The sequence below is a fragment of the Podarcis cretensis genome, assembly GCF_951804945.1.
Source record: "Podarcis cretensis genome assembly, chromosome: 7".
In the NCBI taxonomy this organism is placed as follows: Eukaryota; Metazoa; Chordata; class Lepidosauria; order Squamata; family Lacertidae; genus Podarcis; species Podarcis cretensis.
Genome location: NC_137176.1, coordinates 47,266,033 through 47,282,918, shown reverse-complemented (window position 1 = coordinate 47,282,918; position 16,886 = coordinate 47,266,033). Strand labels below are relative to the sequence as shown.

The following is a 16,886-nucleotide window of genomic DNA, read 5'->3' as shown; positions in this document are numbered from 1 at the left end:
AAAACATGTCTAAAGGCTTTTGGAACTTGCCCCATGCGTTTAAGATTTGTAGTACATCTTACTGCATATATCTTCCCCAGAAATAAAACTCACTGAGTTAAAATTTAAAAGAATGTATGTGTGATTGCACCCCTTGCTAAATCCAAGTTCAAGTTGGCCCAAGTTGGCTACTTCTATAAAACAGCCTAATTTAGGTCATGTTTCAATGAATGGCAGAACCGGACGGAAATCCAAAACCCAAGCCTTTGATTTTAGTAAGACGTTTGTTTGCAGTGCAAAAGTTTAAAGTATAACTTCTTTCGGAACCTTTTTAACTGTGTAACTGCTTTTAGATTTTTCAGATTTTAATTGCCATCTGTTTGTCAGTGCAAACCTTCCACATAGCAAGTAGCTCTTAAAATGAAGCAAGAAGTTGTGGTTCTGATTTCAAGCAGCTTGTTTTGCGATAGAAAAATATTGAAACGCAATGTTTAAGCAGGAGGGGGAGAAGGTAAATGAATTCATGGATCTGGGTGGAGACAGGAAAAAGACCCTTCAGTCTTTCACCCACCTCACTGATACTCACCACTCTCTTATGAGGTTTGATGAGAGGCCTGCTAAGTCCATTCATTTTGGTGTACAGCCCACAAGCATTGCAGAGATAGTTACCAGTCCCATCCCTTCTCCACAGGGGGGTCTGGTAGGAGCCACAGTTGACACATTCCCGGCTCTCAGAGAGATCCTCCAGAAGCTCTGTAGGGAGAGGGGCAAAGAGGATGGGTTAGCTGGGAAGTCATGCAGAGGCTCAGCTGACTGCTCTGGAGTTATCTTGCCCCTCTCCACCCTCAAAAAAAAAAAAAAAAAAAAAAGGTGGATTGCTCTCCCTCTCCAAAGTCCCATCACATCCAGTGGCCAAGGAGTGCACCCCATGGATTAGCACCACAGTCAAAACAGCGAAGTGAAAAAAGCCACACTAAAATTTCCAAGTGGGGCCCTGCAGCCCCCCAATCAATCCATATCTTCACAGAAGGATTCAAAGTGCACATTAGATATATTTAGAAGCTGCAGTGGTCCTATCCAAGTTTACTTGGGAGTTAGCACCAATGAACATAGCAGGACTTACTTAAAAGTAAACACACATATGCTGTCTGGCTGCAAGCTCGCTGAACTAAGAGAATAAAATCAACTTCTGAGTAAAGTGGTTAGGATCAGATTCTGCTCAGAGGCCTAAAACCAGTGGAACTCGCCCCCCCCCCGAATGAAGTTCAGCAAATTAAATGTCTTTAATAATATTTATAACTGCTTTTCTCCAAGGTGCAACGTGTAGATAACTATTCTCCCTGCTCATTTTACAATCACAACAACCCTGTGAAGTAGGGTAAGAGGTAGTGAATGGTTCAAGATAAATCAAATAAAGCTTCATGGGAGGGCATTTGAACCCAGATCTCTCCCCCCCCCATCTAAGTATGACACTAAAACCCCAAGGCTGCACACTTTCCGAAGTAGTTCCCAGAGTCATCTGTGACAGCAAAAACAGAGACTTCCTGCGGCATCTTAAAAACTAGCAATTTTATAGTGGCACAAACTTAAATGGATGTGAATCTTTTTCATATCTATGTACAGTATTATAATTCTCAGTTGCAGGTATATTTATATATACACACAAACACAGGTTACACACACACACACACACACCATTCTTCTTCCATTATAGAACCCAAAGTGGTGTACATACAGTTCCCATGCAGCCACACAAACCCCTTAGCTGGGATGCATGCAGAATAAGCTCAGCGAATAAGCTCAGCAACCCTTTAAAAACTTAGCACCAAGCGTTGAAGAAACAATTGGGTTTTTCTGGTTTTAGCTGTTCTCATTTTTATATATAAGCCATCTTGAGTCTCCTGTCAGGGAAAAGGGGGCGGGGGTAATAAATAAGAAGCAGAAATAATCAAATGCTGGTGATTTTAAAGGGAGGCTCCAGGTTGAAACTGAATTGCAAGTCCTCAAGGAGTCCAAATGTGATCATTTGGGACTTGATCAGACCCAAAGGAGCAGAGCTGAACTTAAGGTGTGAATCACGTTTCCCTACGGGGCCTCCCTTTGACGTTCCTTTACAGCCACCTTAATATCAGTGGCAAGAGAGTCCCAGCAGACCAAAATGTTCTCTTCTTGGTTTACCATTGCTGGTGTCAAATTTGTATCTCCCTATTCCTTCACACAGAGACTGGCCTGTTTGCCTTAGATGGAAGTGGGGGGGGGGGGAGAGATGGTGGTGTATATCACTATGCAAGATGAGCAGAGATCAATGAACCCCTGATGTTGTGTTGCCAGAGTAGGCACGGGGAGAGAGTGGCCCTCTATCTGGCCTTGTTGTTGGATCTGGTTCCTGCGCCTGGAACTACTGAGAGGCTGTTTTAGGTTGGGGACATAAGAGGTCTGTCTGCAAGAGAACAGTTCTGACAGCCTAGATGTAACCGGCTCCCATTTCTTCCCATTCCCATCAATCATCTACTTGGACACTAAATTTGCAGAGTATTCTCCCATCTTGATCTAGCCTGCCCTTGGTACTGTTCAATAATGAAAGTAATAAATGGATCCTACCGCCCTACTTCTCCGGCTTGCATTCAGAAACAATAAGCCTGCCTTTACTTCGCAGCAAATTGTAAAAACATGATCCTTTCAATTGGGGCTTAAAAAAAAAAATCCAATTTAGAGAGGATTGCAGTCATGAGTGTCACCACAGCAGCCGGAGGGAAGGTCAGGTATCTCTTTCGCAATGCTGCAATCCCCTTCCTCCTTCTCTCCCACCCAAGTCAGGCGCTCTGGTCAAGAAATGGGAAGCAAATTCAGCATTTGCTGAACCTGGGTGTTCCCTGGAAAACTCGAGCCAGCAGCCTTGGAGGCGAGGAGAACCGCAGGCAGGAAGGCGGTCGTGCCCTCTCCTCCCCCCAGTCCTTTGCGGTTCTTCCCCAGCTACTATCTCGTCTTCCGACGTGACTGCTTTGAATGGCTCGCATGTCTCCCTTCCCCTTGCGGGGATCGGCTCGCGGCAGCGGGCAAAGGAAAGAGATCACCCGAAGCAAGCTTTTTAAAATCCAGCAAAATTAGTTTCTGCCTTTGCTTTCTGGCTTCAGCAACTTTTTGCACTGTTCTCACAGCAAACGCTGCGCAAAATGCTAAGTAAGCCTTGGCGATTTCAGATAGGCTTCCTTCCGAGTAAGGATGGAGACCCAAATGGGAAAACAACAGGACTCGCCCAGGAACACGGTGCATTTGCGGTGCAATGCTTACGAGTGGTGCCTTGACTCAGAAGTAAATCTGCACTTGCTCCATGGAGCTAAGTCTAGAATAAGTGCGTTTAGGATTGCCGCCTTAAGCATCTGTTATTTTAATTTGTCCCTGTCCCTTCTCCTCTCTGAAGAGATTTAAATCGGAGTCACTTCGCAATTCGCGCGCGCTCCTTGGTTTATCCCTCTTATCTAGAGGGTCCCTTGCTGGGATCGCGACCTGGGACATTAATAACTCAATTTCTGCGATCGCTCCGGATTTCCTTGAAATCCAAGCCAAAAAATGGCGTGGTTTATAACGGAGGACAACGTGTTACCGACCATAAGTCGAGGGCTGGGAATTCCCTGTCGCGATTTTAAAAGTCGCAATTTCCCCAGCGCATTTCTCTGTAGATCTATAGATACAAGGGTTTTTGTTTTTCATTTCCAAGGATCCGCATGCAGTCCGATCGTGTGCAAACTTACTTGCACAAAGTCAGTCCCTCCGAGTTTAGTGGTTCTTAATGCCGCGTACGTGAGCCTCAGGCAGAATACACGCACTTAATGGGGAGTTCGCCCCCTTGAAGGCGCTGGAATTTATTGTCAAAATTGGGTACGTATTTGGAGTAATTTGCACGGGAGTGCAGCTTCCCCCTCAAGGAGAGCGTGCCTTTATTGATGGATTAACAGAAACCTTTATAGACCGCCTCGTGAAATATCAAGGCGGTGTCCAACATAAATGTGCAAGTGCAATAAAACATAACATGAATTTTTTATATAAAAATGCGGGTTATTGATTCTAATAAAATGATATTGAAATCGGTGATTTAATTATGCTTGGGATCAGGCTGCTCCAGGCTCCCTTGAAATTCCCCACTATTTGCCTTTGGGGCCGAGTTGCAAGGAGCTTTAGCCCCCCCCCCAAGCAGTTTCTTTGGAAGGGGGGAGGAAACTCCATTTAAATCAATGGGCGGGGCGACGATTAAGTCGCTGCGAAAGCCTAATGCCCCCCTCCCCCAAAAATCCATGTACTTCGTTGGAGAACGGAACGTGCCTCGACTTCGAGAGGACCTTGAAGGTTTCTGGCAAATCCAGGGGCTGTTCTCCCCCCCCCCCCAAAAAAAAAAAACCCTAAAACCTGCGGAACTGAAATAAAAGGGGGCTGTGGAAAAGCGCAGGCAGCCTGCATACTGAGAAAGCTTCTGCAAAAGATCGGAGGTTTTGCCTCTGTGCAAAGGTCGGCCCGCTTCCGACTATTTTTCTGACCAGAGGACAGAGCTAGGACAGAACTGGACTTAAGCTGCGAGTTGAGAGGTATTGATGGGATCGAAGTGGATGCGAATTGCGAGCGGGAGTTGCCGCGTTCCTTTGCTACCGGAAAAATCAAATCAAATAAAAAATAAAATGCTAAAACCAATCTGCCAGCCGGAGGTCATAATCACAGAAGTCCATGCCATTAAAAAACACACCAAAACACCTCTTAGGTTACAATCAAATATCCGTTTTCCTGGGAGTTAGCCCCATTTAATTAAATGGGACTCCCTTGTGAATAGATATGCATAGGAATACACTGTCCCTTTTAAAATGCCACCAGATTTTTTTTGTGGGGGAGGGGTAATTTCAAGTAAATTGATGGCACCTTTGGGGGAAAGCAAGCAAGCCGTCCTCTGAGTGTCCCTAGGCACCCGCCAAGTATGTCTGCTGCTGATCACAGCCTGATTTTATCACAAAAGTTCAGTCACTGCAAGATAAGTCCATATCTAGAGAATATATGATCCCTCTCCCTTCCACCCCACAAGAAACAATATCCCAGTTTTTCAGTCTTTCTGGGAATCCATGGTTAATTCTCAAAAGGGTTTCCAGAAAGCAGAACCGGGCCTCCCACATATCAAATCTCCCTGCTCCCGAGAGGAACTAGAGAAATGCTGTTCCTGCTTTTTCCTACATTGAAATAATTGATTACTGTTGAAAGTCACCGGATCATTGCCTTAGGAGAAGCCGCTGGAAAATGGGCACGACCGCAAGCTTGGAAGTAACTTTCCCCCCATTGAGCTCCCTGCGCAAATAGCTTGAAACAGTTTCAACTGCCTCTCTTGTCCTTTACCTGCTTTGCAGCCCCAGGTTTCTGCTCTTGGGCACGCAAGAAAGTGAAAGGGACCTCGTAAATGTCAAAGGAGTCTTTGCGATTCGTGTTTAACGACAAGAATGGGGGAGTCGAAATCCTGGCGGGGCAAGAGACACCAGCCCCCTCCCCCCCTTTCCCCAAAGATCTTGTCTTTTGGAAAGGAGCAGAAATGGAACAGGCAAAATCGCAGCAGGCCAGGAGTCATTCCTGGTGCAACGTCAGCCTGTAGTTTTTGAATAGCTCCTGAAAAAATCTATTCCTCTCTGCACTACAAGACTCACGTGCCACGGCTTCAAAGACGCTGGAGTCAAACAGTGAGATCACTCCCCATGCAAAAAACAACACACACACGCTGTGTCTTATCCTGAAGAAAACGAGTTTACACGAGACAATAAGACGTCCCTCTCCTCTTTTATAATAAAAAAGGTTTTATAAATAACAAATTATTTTTAAAAATTATAAATGCTTCAGATCTTTATCTGGTTGTCCTCACAACAAATTTGTCAGGTAGACCACTCAATTTACACAGACATGGGAGATTTTAGGACATTTCAGTAGTCTGCTGCAGTTAAGTATGGTTCCAAGTTCCACCCATAATATTCAACGCCCTAGGTTACGTTTATCCATTAAAATTGATGTTTTAAATAGTGAGAAACTGCTGTCAAAAATAAATGTATAGTTTATTTGGAAACAAGCCTAATGGTTTTTAGTGAGGTCTGCTTCCATGTATCTTGCTTAGCAACACAAAAATAATTTAGCCATTTATAAAATTTAAATTAATGCACTCTTTACTTTATTCCCATTAAAAAACCAGATTAATTTTGTGCTCATTTGTTTTCTTAAAACGTACGTTAGAATTCTGGATTTCATAAACCAGCAATGATTTAGCATAATGATTAAAATCCAGATCAAAAATCTACTCTGTGGACAGATTTCGGGTAACAATTTATGCATCTCTCGTGGTTGCACTTAATTTAATATTAATTATTTGAGCTAATTAGTTGTGAGATCCTCATTCTTTCAACGCCCCCCAAGCTGGAATCTATATTAATATGCATTATGTTTGTAGCTGTCATTGCAAGGTGAAGTACTGTTTATTGTGTTCACTTGCTCGATAGATGGCTTAAAAATCAAGGCTGGTATGTCCCATCTAAGCAGGCTAACGTAGTGTTTAGCATGCAAGCAGGTATGCATATGGACATAACCTAGATTCCAAAAAGAGCTGTGCTTATTTAGCACTAACAGTCAATAAACTATATTAAACTATTTCAATCTATTTTTCAGAACAGTGTCTTTGTAGACATAGCTGAAGTTTTAAAAATATTGATCTAAAATTAATTTTATTGCAAGAATAATTTACAGAATGCAGACTTGCATGAGAAATGTGTGTATACACAAAAGTTTAACACAACAACACAATCCCCCAACACCCGCCAAACAAAATTCTGGCCCTTGTCCTGCACAATTTAGTAACAGAGAAATCTGCCAGGCACTGAGTTGGCCCATTTAGTCTATCTTAGTCACTCAAGTGTTTGCTACATTGACTGGAAGCTGTTCTAAAACTGGGAGGAGGAGGAGACAGGAGCCTTTCAGTTCATATAGAACTTTCTACCCTATTAAAGAACTTTCATCAGAAATTTAGGAAGTAAATGTTTTTTTAAATGTTACAGGAAATTTACTGTAAAACATATAGGAAATCTACATAAACATATTGATCCAGCAAGGTGTGTGGAAGCAAATTTCTTTGCACAGAGCTTATGCAGGTTAAAAGCACTGACATGTGCATTGCAATATAAATTTGGTCTGCATCAGCTGTATGCCTAGGCTGGATGGCAATACGGTCCCCCAATTCACTCTCCTTGAGAAGTGAGTGGACGAGGTTCAGACTTACGTTCTGTTTTATTCAGTTTTACTTTACACAAAGAATTTCCCAGTGTACTTGTTTATTAGTGACAGTTACCAAAATAAACTGTGCGCAGGAAAAGCAAAGTACATCTTATTCCCAGACTCTGCAAGGATAGTGACGGTGGTAGAAATTGTTGTGATTTAGTGTCCCTCCAATGGAGTTCTGAGTACTCTATATAGAAGTATTTCAATGAATGAACGATCCTATACAGCAGTTCTCCTTGAAACCACTTGAAGGTAAGTGTGTGCAGGATTGCAGCCGTGCGCTGCAATCTTATGCATGTTTCTACGTAAGTGAGGTTGCAACCGTATACTCCAGGGGACCAAATGTGTAGAAAGTAACAAAGGTCACAACTACAGCCATTACTCTACCTGCTTTTGCCTCTGGTCCCAACCACCAATGGCATCGGGGCCCCAGAAGCAAATCTGTCCCTTGCATCCCTCCACGTCCCCAATTACTTTATATTGTCCTGCTGAACTCTGTGGGGCTGAGCATACAAGTATAGGATTGCATTATAAGTACCATTTAGATTAATGGGCCTTAGCTTTAGTCAATGTACATAGGATGCATGTATTGGCTGTGATCCAAAGGCTCCCCTCCTACAGTGTTTTACACACAAACAATGAGGACTCCCTCAATCTGCATCAGAGGGTGGCTATCAAATCCCCCCCCCCAAGCATCAAAATGTAACTTGTCCAACAGAACTTGGGACAATCTTTATTTTTTACCATCAATACTGGCCAAGCAACATTTACACATTTCCCCAAGGATCTTCACTTAGACCTGAGTTAGGTAGGTTAGGACTGTGTCAATATTACTGACCAAGGAGTAGAAGAGGTTAAGTGAGAGACATAATTAGTGCAAGACCACCCAGTGACTCCATGGCTCAGTTAAGATTAGATCCAGGGACGCTTACTGATAATATCTTGCCTACAACTATTGTTCTGCACCAGTTACAAAGGTAGCATATGGAGAGCCCAATACTTGGCCTTGGTATTGGAATCATTGTAGGAAGGAACAGAATGTAACTGCTTGCAGTGAGTCTTCTAAGGCAACAGCCTACTTCCTCAAATGTTCTGAGAACAGTTACACAGTAACTCCGCAGTAAGGTTCCCCCCTGTTGAATTCATTTCTAAATACATTAAGTCTATTTAGAACTGGAACAAAGGCTTTTAGGGACTCTAAAGAGAACTCTGATTTTTTGAAAAAGCAACATCTTTCTAGATATCACATCATGGATACAGTAAAGTCCCACACAGTTAAGACTGAGTTGGGTATAGACAGGTGGGAGGTATTTTTACTGTGAGGCAATGGACTAGTTTTAATTTAGAGTAGTAAAAAGCTTTGTGTCACTAAAATAAACAATAAGTATGGTATACTTGGTTTTTTAAAAAATCAACTCCCTTTAAATATTTGTTTCATTCAAAAAAAGGAGTGAAACAAATATTTAAAGTTTTTTTATATAAAAAATGAGTATACCCTGCTTTCAATTTAGTGACACAAATGAGTTGTGGGGGTTTCTTCTGAAATGATTCAGCACCAATGGTTAATATATTAATCTTTAAACACTTATTTTCAACACAGAGCTTTCCATTCTGATTTTATCATAGTATTGAATTCAGCGAATTTAGATAAATTATTTTTCAAAAATGCAATATTTGATTCTTCCGCATTATTTAGCAAAAAAAAAAAAAGATGCTTAATTTCATTCAGAGTTCTCCTAATTGATTTTGGAAAATCATCCTGGATGACTTTTTTTTTTTTTTAACAACAATGCGGTATTGAGAAACTAATGTTTGTTTTAAAAGGTTACCCAATCAATCAATGGGCTAAAAAGCACTCACTGAACTTTAACCAGCTAGCAGCCTGAGTTTTTGTATTTTGCAGAGACACGTCCCCTAGATGCAGATGAACTAATTTAAGACACACAGTCCTCTCTTCTTCCCCTCCCACTCCCCCCCCCATTTTTTGCCAAGTCAAATAAAACCGGTTCCTAGTCAAATCCAAGGGATAATAGAGCAACAGCCTTTGGGGCGCCCAACCTTGAAACTGATTCAATCATTCCCAGCCGTTTGAAGGCACAATCGCAGGCCCTTGATTAGGTTAACTTCCTCGATTTGGGTTTTGCAAAGAAATGCCCGGGGAGACGATCCCGGGTTTTTTGTCTGCAGGAGAAAAAAAAAATCAACGGCAGCAATTGCGCAGCCTATTGTGGTTTAATACAATGAGCACATTTTCTCTCCCTCAAGAGCAAGGGGAGGGTGGAGAAATTGGTGGCGGACAGATATCTCCGTCTCTCCCTTTAAGCTATTTTTTCACACCTCGCCCGGAGAACATCGATGCTAAGCGTTGAGAAAAACTATAATAAAGCCAGTTTTCAAAGGTTTCTATCTTATCAGGGCGCTTTGGGCTTGCTCCATTGTTCTCAACAGGGGGCAGGGGCGGGGGCGGCGTTCTAGGGTTGCATGTGAAAAGAACCCGAGCGATTCGGTTTTAGATTTAATTTTATTTTTTTAAAGGTGTCCCGCCCCTTTATTTAAATTCCGGCCGGGGTTATTACGAGATTTAAAAGAAAGCCATTACTTGGCAATCAAGGCAGGTATATTATACCAGCTGTTGGGAATCGCAGCTGTTGCAAGCGAGCTCAGGTCATTCTACTGGGCTTCCCAGAACCATTGGGTTGGCTTCCAACCCAGTTCCAGGATTGCTGGACCGGATGGGTCTTCGGCCTGATCCAGCAGCCAGTACTTTGTAGAAGTTAAAATATTGGACCCTTTAAAGAAAAACCGGTCGCCCAGCCCTGCACATTTATCCTTGCCTTGCTTCATGCCTGGCGCTATGTGACAGCCATCTCTCTCCTCCACCCTCACCCAATAAAGGTCCATTTGACAAAATCCATTTCGAGGAGCCTGGTGTGACATGGTGGAAGGCAGTTGCCAAGTGTTTGGCAGCTCCGCAAGGGTCCCAGCTGTTTGTGACTTGTCTTTTGGCACATATGTCAGCATGTATGTGGCATTTGAGATACAGGCAGCCATCTTTTCCCCCCTTTTCTTTTTACAGTAGGTCTTGCTAACTACAGTTTAAAGGTGGGGGAATAAATGCTATCTCTTTAAGAAAGAAAGTAAAATACATCACTATGAGAAGCAAAAAACGGGTCCAGTTCCTTAGAGATCTCAACTGGTCCAAAATATATTTGCCATTAAATGAAATTACGATTATAGAAATGGCCAGTTAAGGTCCAAAATATCTTCCAACACATTGCTTAATATTAGTTTAATTAAATTATCAATCATTTCCCACAACACAAGGTCCCCAAGCTATATTAAAATGAAACACCTAACTTCCAACTAAATGGATATATGGGATGGCTTTGCGGCTCCTAACATCTTTTTTTTTTTTTTTAAGTAGATTTATCTGAAAAGGTATAATGAAGTGATACCTTCTCTTTCAACCATCCCATTAAAGTTCTGTTCAACCCAGGGACTTGCTATATTCTTATGCAGTGTCCTCTTTTTTTGTGGCTAAACCCAAAAGGAATTATATTATTAGCCACTATACTAGACACATTTTACCTTCTATTTACCCTGGGCTAACCAAGTCAGGGTGGGAGGCCTTGTGCTAATTCTCCCACTAGGAAACGCAAACGGTGAGGCTTTCACACAGGTGAAGCAGGTAGGTAGGTGATGGTAAATGTTGTGGACTAAATGCCCATGTTTTGTATGAAATTGGAAGACCTTTTTTAAAAGTAGATTACTAGAACGAAATCCAAAATATCCTGTCCAAAAGTTTTTTTGGTTTAAAAATATATCTGACACCCAGACATTTCTCCCCAGGGTCTTTCCCCAACCATTTAATCAAAGGATTAAGACAAATCAATTTTAAAGGAACCTACGTGGAATGATATTACTGACTGCTTCCAAATGTTGAAAGAGGGAATCTTAATTGCTGGAATTCTAATTGCTTTATTCTTTTTAAAGGAAATAAATATGACAACCAGATATTTATTTATGCCATTATTTTATTTAGGGAGATCAGTAGGAGAGGAGTTAAATTTTTTGAATAATAACCACCACAGAGTAAAGCAGTGCTTTTTTTTTACTCCTTAGGTGGGTCTGATTTTCATATATAGAAATGAAACCAGGAAGAGGACCCCAGAAACCTCTTTGCAATGCTCACTAACGAATTGTGGCCACTAGTAGCCGGATCTTAAAAAGCAGCTGAAATTCTACATTTGCCCCACCAATTTGGGATAAACAACATTTCACTTAAAAGTTATCCAATTGCTATTTATCCTGTATATTCACTGAATTTATGCTGAACATTCAACCCTGAACAGGCACGTTAGGACTAAGCAAACTTAAATGCCTGATTCTAATAAATAAGTTTTAGCGGGCAATTATTTTAACACCCACACATTCACACATTTTAATATGTTTTATGGCCTTTAAAGATCTTCGACGGAAAGCCAAAGGATTCTAAAGGCACGTTTAATGAGGCTGCCTGCTTCCCTCCCCGGAAAAGCCCTATAGCATTTTAATGCCACCCCTTCTCAGGCCAACTCCCCGGGGCGCCTCTGTTCACAGGTATCTTTACAGCTGCGGGCGAGAAAAGGGAGGCCATCTTTCCCAGCGCCACCCTTAGATTCCAGCCCCGAGGAAGGAAATCTCTTTCCCTTTCCAAACTTCTCAACCCAGCACCCAGCACGACAAAACGGCGCTCACAAGGTGAGGTCACGCTGCTCAAAGCCTCAGTTTCCTACCATCTCCTTAGCCCCAAACTGCAGGTTAGGTCGGCGCTAGGGCGCGTGATGGTAGCCTGAAGGCTCCTTCGGGGAAGGGGGGCATTTAACCCTTTCCCTGCCTGCCATTGCAGCTCTCCAAATCTCCTCGCCCAAGACCTTCCCTCCACCGGGGTTTCCTAATGAGCGTTTCCCATCAGCTACACAAATAACAACCGTAATATTTAAATCCTGAATTTGTCTTGGACTGTCTGCTTTCAAAGAGATGTCATCCCTATAGTTTCGATGGCGAAGGGGAAGGTACACTCATTTATTCAGAGTTCCTGAATCTGGACACACGCGCGCGCGTACAACCCCTTTTCCATCATCCATTTCCTACTCAATGGATAAACAGGGCCACCATCCAACCACGTTCATTGGGGCAATGGGGAAGGGTGGGGAACCAGGCATTTACACGGAAACCTCTACATCCATCAGCCTCTATCTGTGTATATCTATCTCTATGTCCAATACGAACTACAACTATGTCTAGCTTTAACTCATTTTGTCTTTCTGTATTGGGTCTCCTGTACATCGCTAAGAGGCAGACTATGATTAATATCTGAATGGGAATGGATGCGCCCTCTTTATTTCCCGAGTAGGAACCGGTCCTTCCAAGCCTCCGGGTCAGGAGCAGCTGAAAGCCTGACCGTTGCCTCCCAACAAATCCTTCCCGAGTCCTGGCCAAGCCAGAATCCCAGCAACAGTGAAGGGGACACTTGGAGAGGGTTACGGGGAGAGAAGATAAAGCGCCGGGCTTTCTGCCTTGTGCTGGCCGCGCGCAACTGCCACGGCCGACGGGTCCAGCTTTTGATCCCCGTTTCTCCTCTTCTGCAGTTTCGGGGTCCTTTCCCGCATCATGCGCAAAGGAGCGCAGTGGACCCAAGACAGTGCAGAAGTGATTAGGAACTGGGTTCTTGTGGCGATTTCTGGGTAGAAAATGTGCCTCTCATTTGTCAAGCCAAGAACACTAGAAACCTCCGTTCATGTTCATATTAAAAGCCTAAATCATCAGCATCACATTTTAAAACACAGCAGCACCTTTTAGAGCTAAGAGTCTACCCAGGCCTTTCCCGTGTCCTGCCCTCCCCACCCGTCTGCGTTCCCTGTCCTGCATCTCCCCCCCAATTTTGGACTGCCACCCCCTGGTTCCCCGCCTTACCTGCGCTGGAAGGCCGCATGGCGAGGGGCCCGGCCCGGTTGGGCAGGCAGTGCAGCATGGAGTTGTCGAAGGGGCTTCCCCAGCCCGGGCTGGTGAACTGGGAGCCCACGTAGGGCGCGTAATAGGATCCGTTCAAGGACCGGAACTGCTCGCGGGGGCTGTAGGCGGCCGACTCCCGGGCGGCGCCGTTGCTCGCCGGCGAGCTGCTGGCCGGGTAGCTGAAGCGGCCCGACGCCGGGTGGGCGCACCCGCCCCCGGTGGCGCCGTAGGGCGCGGAGGGGCTTTCTGGGCCCGCTTGCGGGGGCCACGCCGCCGGCCCACCGGCCTGCCCGGGCCCCGGGGTGCTGGGCAGGTAAGGCAGCATGGAGCTCACGCGGGTGGTAGGCACGTAGACGGGCGATCCTGCCGAGGAAGGCACGAAGCCGCCGCCTGCGCCGCCTGTGCCCGGGGACGAGCCGTCGTAGGGGCCCGGCTGCAGGCCCTGGTGATGCGGATGGTGATGCGCGTGCGGGTGGTGGTACATATCCTCGACGGGCGGCGGCTGCTGCTGCGGTAGCGGCTGCGAGGGATCCGGGCTCAGCTTGGCCGACGTGCGGCTGGACCAGATGAGCTTGTTGGCCTGATCCAGGTCCGCGAAAAGCAGCACGTCCTCCCAGCTGGAAAGGCCGGACGGCGCCGCGGCCAAGGAGACGAAGGGGCCCAGAAAGGGCCGGCCGTCGGGGAGGCCCAGCGGCTGCGAGGTCTGCAGCGCTCCGCCCGGCTCCTGCTTGAAGGTCCGGCCGCCGCCGCCGCCGCCGCTACCGCTGCCGCCAGGGGAGCAGCCCGAGGACGAGGAGGGCGACGGCGAAGGGCAGGGCAGCTCCCGCGGTGCCAACGAGTAGGGCAAGTCGTCGGGGCCGCAGCGCTTCAGCAGGCACCAGCCACTCTCAGCCAGGGCCATCCAACCCCGAGGCGCTCAGCAATTCTCCCTCGGCCTCGCGGAGGCGGCGGCAGCTCCTGCTTCGAAGCTAGGGAGGAAGAGAAGAGGGGGAAAGCCCGTTAGCAAAAGCCAGAGGTAGACGGGGCTCTCCCCACCCGGCCACCCACCTGCCCAACCACCCGAGTTCAGTCTTGCAACTTAAGAAGCACGTTGTTGGCGAAGAGTGCCTCTGGGTACGTGCAGAGTGCTAGCCACTCACTACTAAGGAACCGCGACCCTCACAACCGAAGCTACAGGAAAGGGTTTTTAAACCGCCCGTCGTAGCTAGCCGCTGACCCCAAAGAAAACGAGGCCTGTCGAGAGTGCGCGGCTCTCCGCTCCCACACCGGCTGCCACGCAGTCCTCCTGTCCGGATCTTTCGCGGACAAGAAGCACAAGAAGCGAGGCATTTCCTCCTCCTTGGGTTCCCCCAATCCCATCCCTGCCACGACCCCGCTGGACAATCCGGCCCTCTTTCCTCCTTCCCAGCCTCGGCTTTCCCACCTGCAAAACGGAGCCGAGCCAGAGGAGTCAGCCGCGCGGGCAGCGCAACGCAGCTCTTGGAGCTCCGCGGGGACGCAGCAGGAAAGCGCAGCGCCTGCGCCGCCTCGAAAGGAAAGCAAAGCAAGCAAGCAAGCGGGCCTGGGCTGGGTGGGAAGATCTCCGCAGGCGACTCCTCGCTTGGTCCCACCTCAGCGTCTTCCAGGATCAGTAGTCCCTCCGGCGTAGCGCCTGCCCCCAGAACAGCAACCGCCGCGCTTAGCCTGCCCGCTCGCTCCGCCCGGGCCGCCTTGTGCTTACAGGCAGAGCGAGCGACAAAAGCCAGAGGGGGCGGGGGCTGGGGGCCGCCTCAGCAAGGACCAGCCACCCCCGCCCACCCCCACACCTTGGTTTCAGCCAATGAGTCACTGGAGAGGCTCCAGAATGAAAACAATTCGCAATGCAATCGAACGGGGGCGGCGGAGAAAAGGTGCCCAAGGGCGCAAGGGCAGGAAAGTCAGGGGGTGGTCAGTGACACCCTTCCTTCTTGGGGGTCCCAAGGCAGGCAGGGTCGGGGTTGGCTGTGTGGGTTGCCCCCCACCCTCGAGGATCAAAACTGCCAAGGGAGGAGGAGGAGGAGGAGGTTGGTGCCAGTCTAAGCCACGGCTCCTGCGCCTCCTCTCCGACTCGCCGCGGCCTGCCGAGGGGCACCCGCCGGCGCATCTTGGGAAGGGGGCCTCGTCCGCCGGCCAGTGGAAGCCCCGAGCCCTGCTTGCCGTCTCGGCCTTATTCCAGCCCTCCCCACCATCCAGGCTCCGGACTCTTGATCCGGGGAGCGTCCCAGTGCCGCCGCAGTCGCGCGCCCAGAGCATGCAAAGCCTCGCCCGCCCTCCGGCCCCAGAGGCAAGAGGTGCCCAAATTCTCCCGCGAAAGGGGGGCGGTTCTCAGGGTAGGGGCAGCCGAGATGCCAGCGATCAGAGGCCGACGGGGCAGATTAAGGAGACCCCGAGAAGAGGATGCTGACTGCCCGGGCTGGGGGCCTCGCCGGGCCCCGGAGAAGTCCAGGGACCCCCCTCCCGCTCCAAGTTCCCCAGTCGCACCTTTGTGGCGGCGGCGGCGGCGGCGGCGGCTCTGCGACGGTCCTTGTCGGGTGTGTCTCTGCAGGCGGCAAAGCTGCCAAGGCGGAGAGGCGAGGCGAGCGGGGGCTGCTGCTGCTGCTGCTGCACGTATAAAGAGCCGAGCGAAAGGAGGCGCCTCTCTCCGCGCCGCTGGAAAAGTGCAGCCAGCAAGTCCTGATTGGAGTCCGGGAGCTCTGAGCAAACAGCGAGGAGAGAGAGAGTGGGGGCAGGGAAAGAGGGACGGTGGGGGTGGCTAGCTGATTGGGTGGGAGTGGCTAGCTGATTGGGTGGGGGTGGCTTGGCGGGGGTGCCCGTCCCAGCGCCAGCCAGCCCCCCCCCCCGCGCGCCCAGGAAGACAAGCCGGCGCAGGGGAGGGGAGGCCAAGCCAGCCCTCCCCTCCCTCCCTCCCTCCCTCCCTCCCTCCCCTTGTAAGCCAATGAGGTGCTAGGGAAGGAGGCGAGGCGAGGCTGGGACAGGATCGGGAAAAGCCGAGCGCAGGCAAAATCCCTCCGGCAAAACGCGCGGCTCCCAAAATTGCCTCGGGAATTCACGTGCAATGTCATCCCTTCCATCTTTCCCCTTTATGTTTCCTCTTATTCTATGGCTTCAGGGTATCACATCCTTTTCCTAGTAAATAAATGAATGAATAAATAAATACACAAACCATTTTCCTCCTCTGATTTTAAATTGAGTCATGGGTAAGGTTTATATTTCTTCCTTTATTTTGTTTCTTCGTTTTTCTCCTCGCTCCTCCAGTTCTGCGAAGATTCCTGTGAAGGAATCAGTACAGAAAATGTGTTTTCTTTTATTTTGAAGTTAAAGCGGCCTCCCCCCCCCCCCGCTTTTTTCCGCTTCTGATCCCTCCCAGGCAGCTAAACCCAGGTCTCTTTGCCCAGGACCAAATCTGCGGAGATCCGGGGTCTCCCGTCTGGACCTCGGTTCTTTCCTTCGGCCTTCCCTGCCCGCCGCTCTCTGCCTTTCCTCTCCTCCTCTCGCTCCCTCTCCTGGGCCTTTGGCTCTCTTATCTTAACTGCACACACCGATATGGTACTTAACAGGAAAGTGACTGGAAATTAAAATAACTTCTTCCCTCGGAGGTTATCAACTAGGTATCT

General features: G+C 47.8%; 1 protein-coding gene across 4 annotated transcripts in view; it reads right to left on the bottom strand.

The window, feature by feature from the left end:
• The window catches only part of GATA6 (GATA binding protein 6), a 35,078-nt gene extending 18,409 nt beyond the window's left edge, over positions 1 to 16,669 (bottom strand). The window contains exons 1-4 of one of the 4 annotated variants that reach the window (XM_079982719.1): positions 16,436 to 16,669; positions 15,754 to 15,965; positions 13,216 to 14,222; positions 566 to 732 (exon numbers count right to left, since the gene is read on the bottom strand). In XM_079982719.1, the coding sequence (XP_079838845.1) occupies positions 566 to 732; positions 13,216 to 14,155 (1,107 nt within the window). In that variant the 5' untranslated portion in view covers positions 14,156 to 14,222; positions 15,754 to 15,965; positions 16,436 to 16,669. Of the gene's footprint in view, positions 1 to 565; positions 733 to 13,215; positions 14,223 to 14,677; positions 14,793 to 14,864; positions 14,950 to 15,753; positions 15,966 to 16,435 lie in introns of those variants that run through there. The other 3 variants (XM_079982722.1, XM_079982720.1, XM_079982721.1) reach the window with 3 other exon arrangements.
• Positions 16,670 to 16,886: the final 217 nt, after the last annotated feature.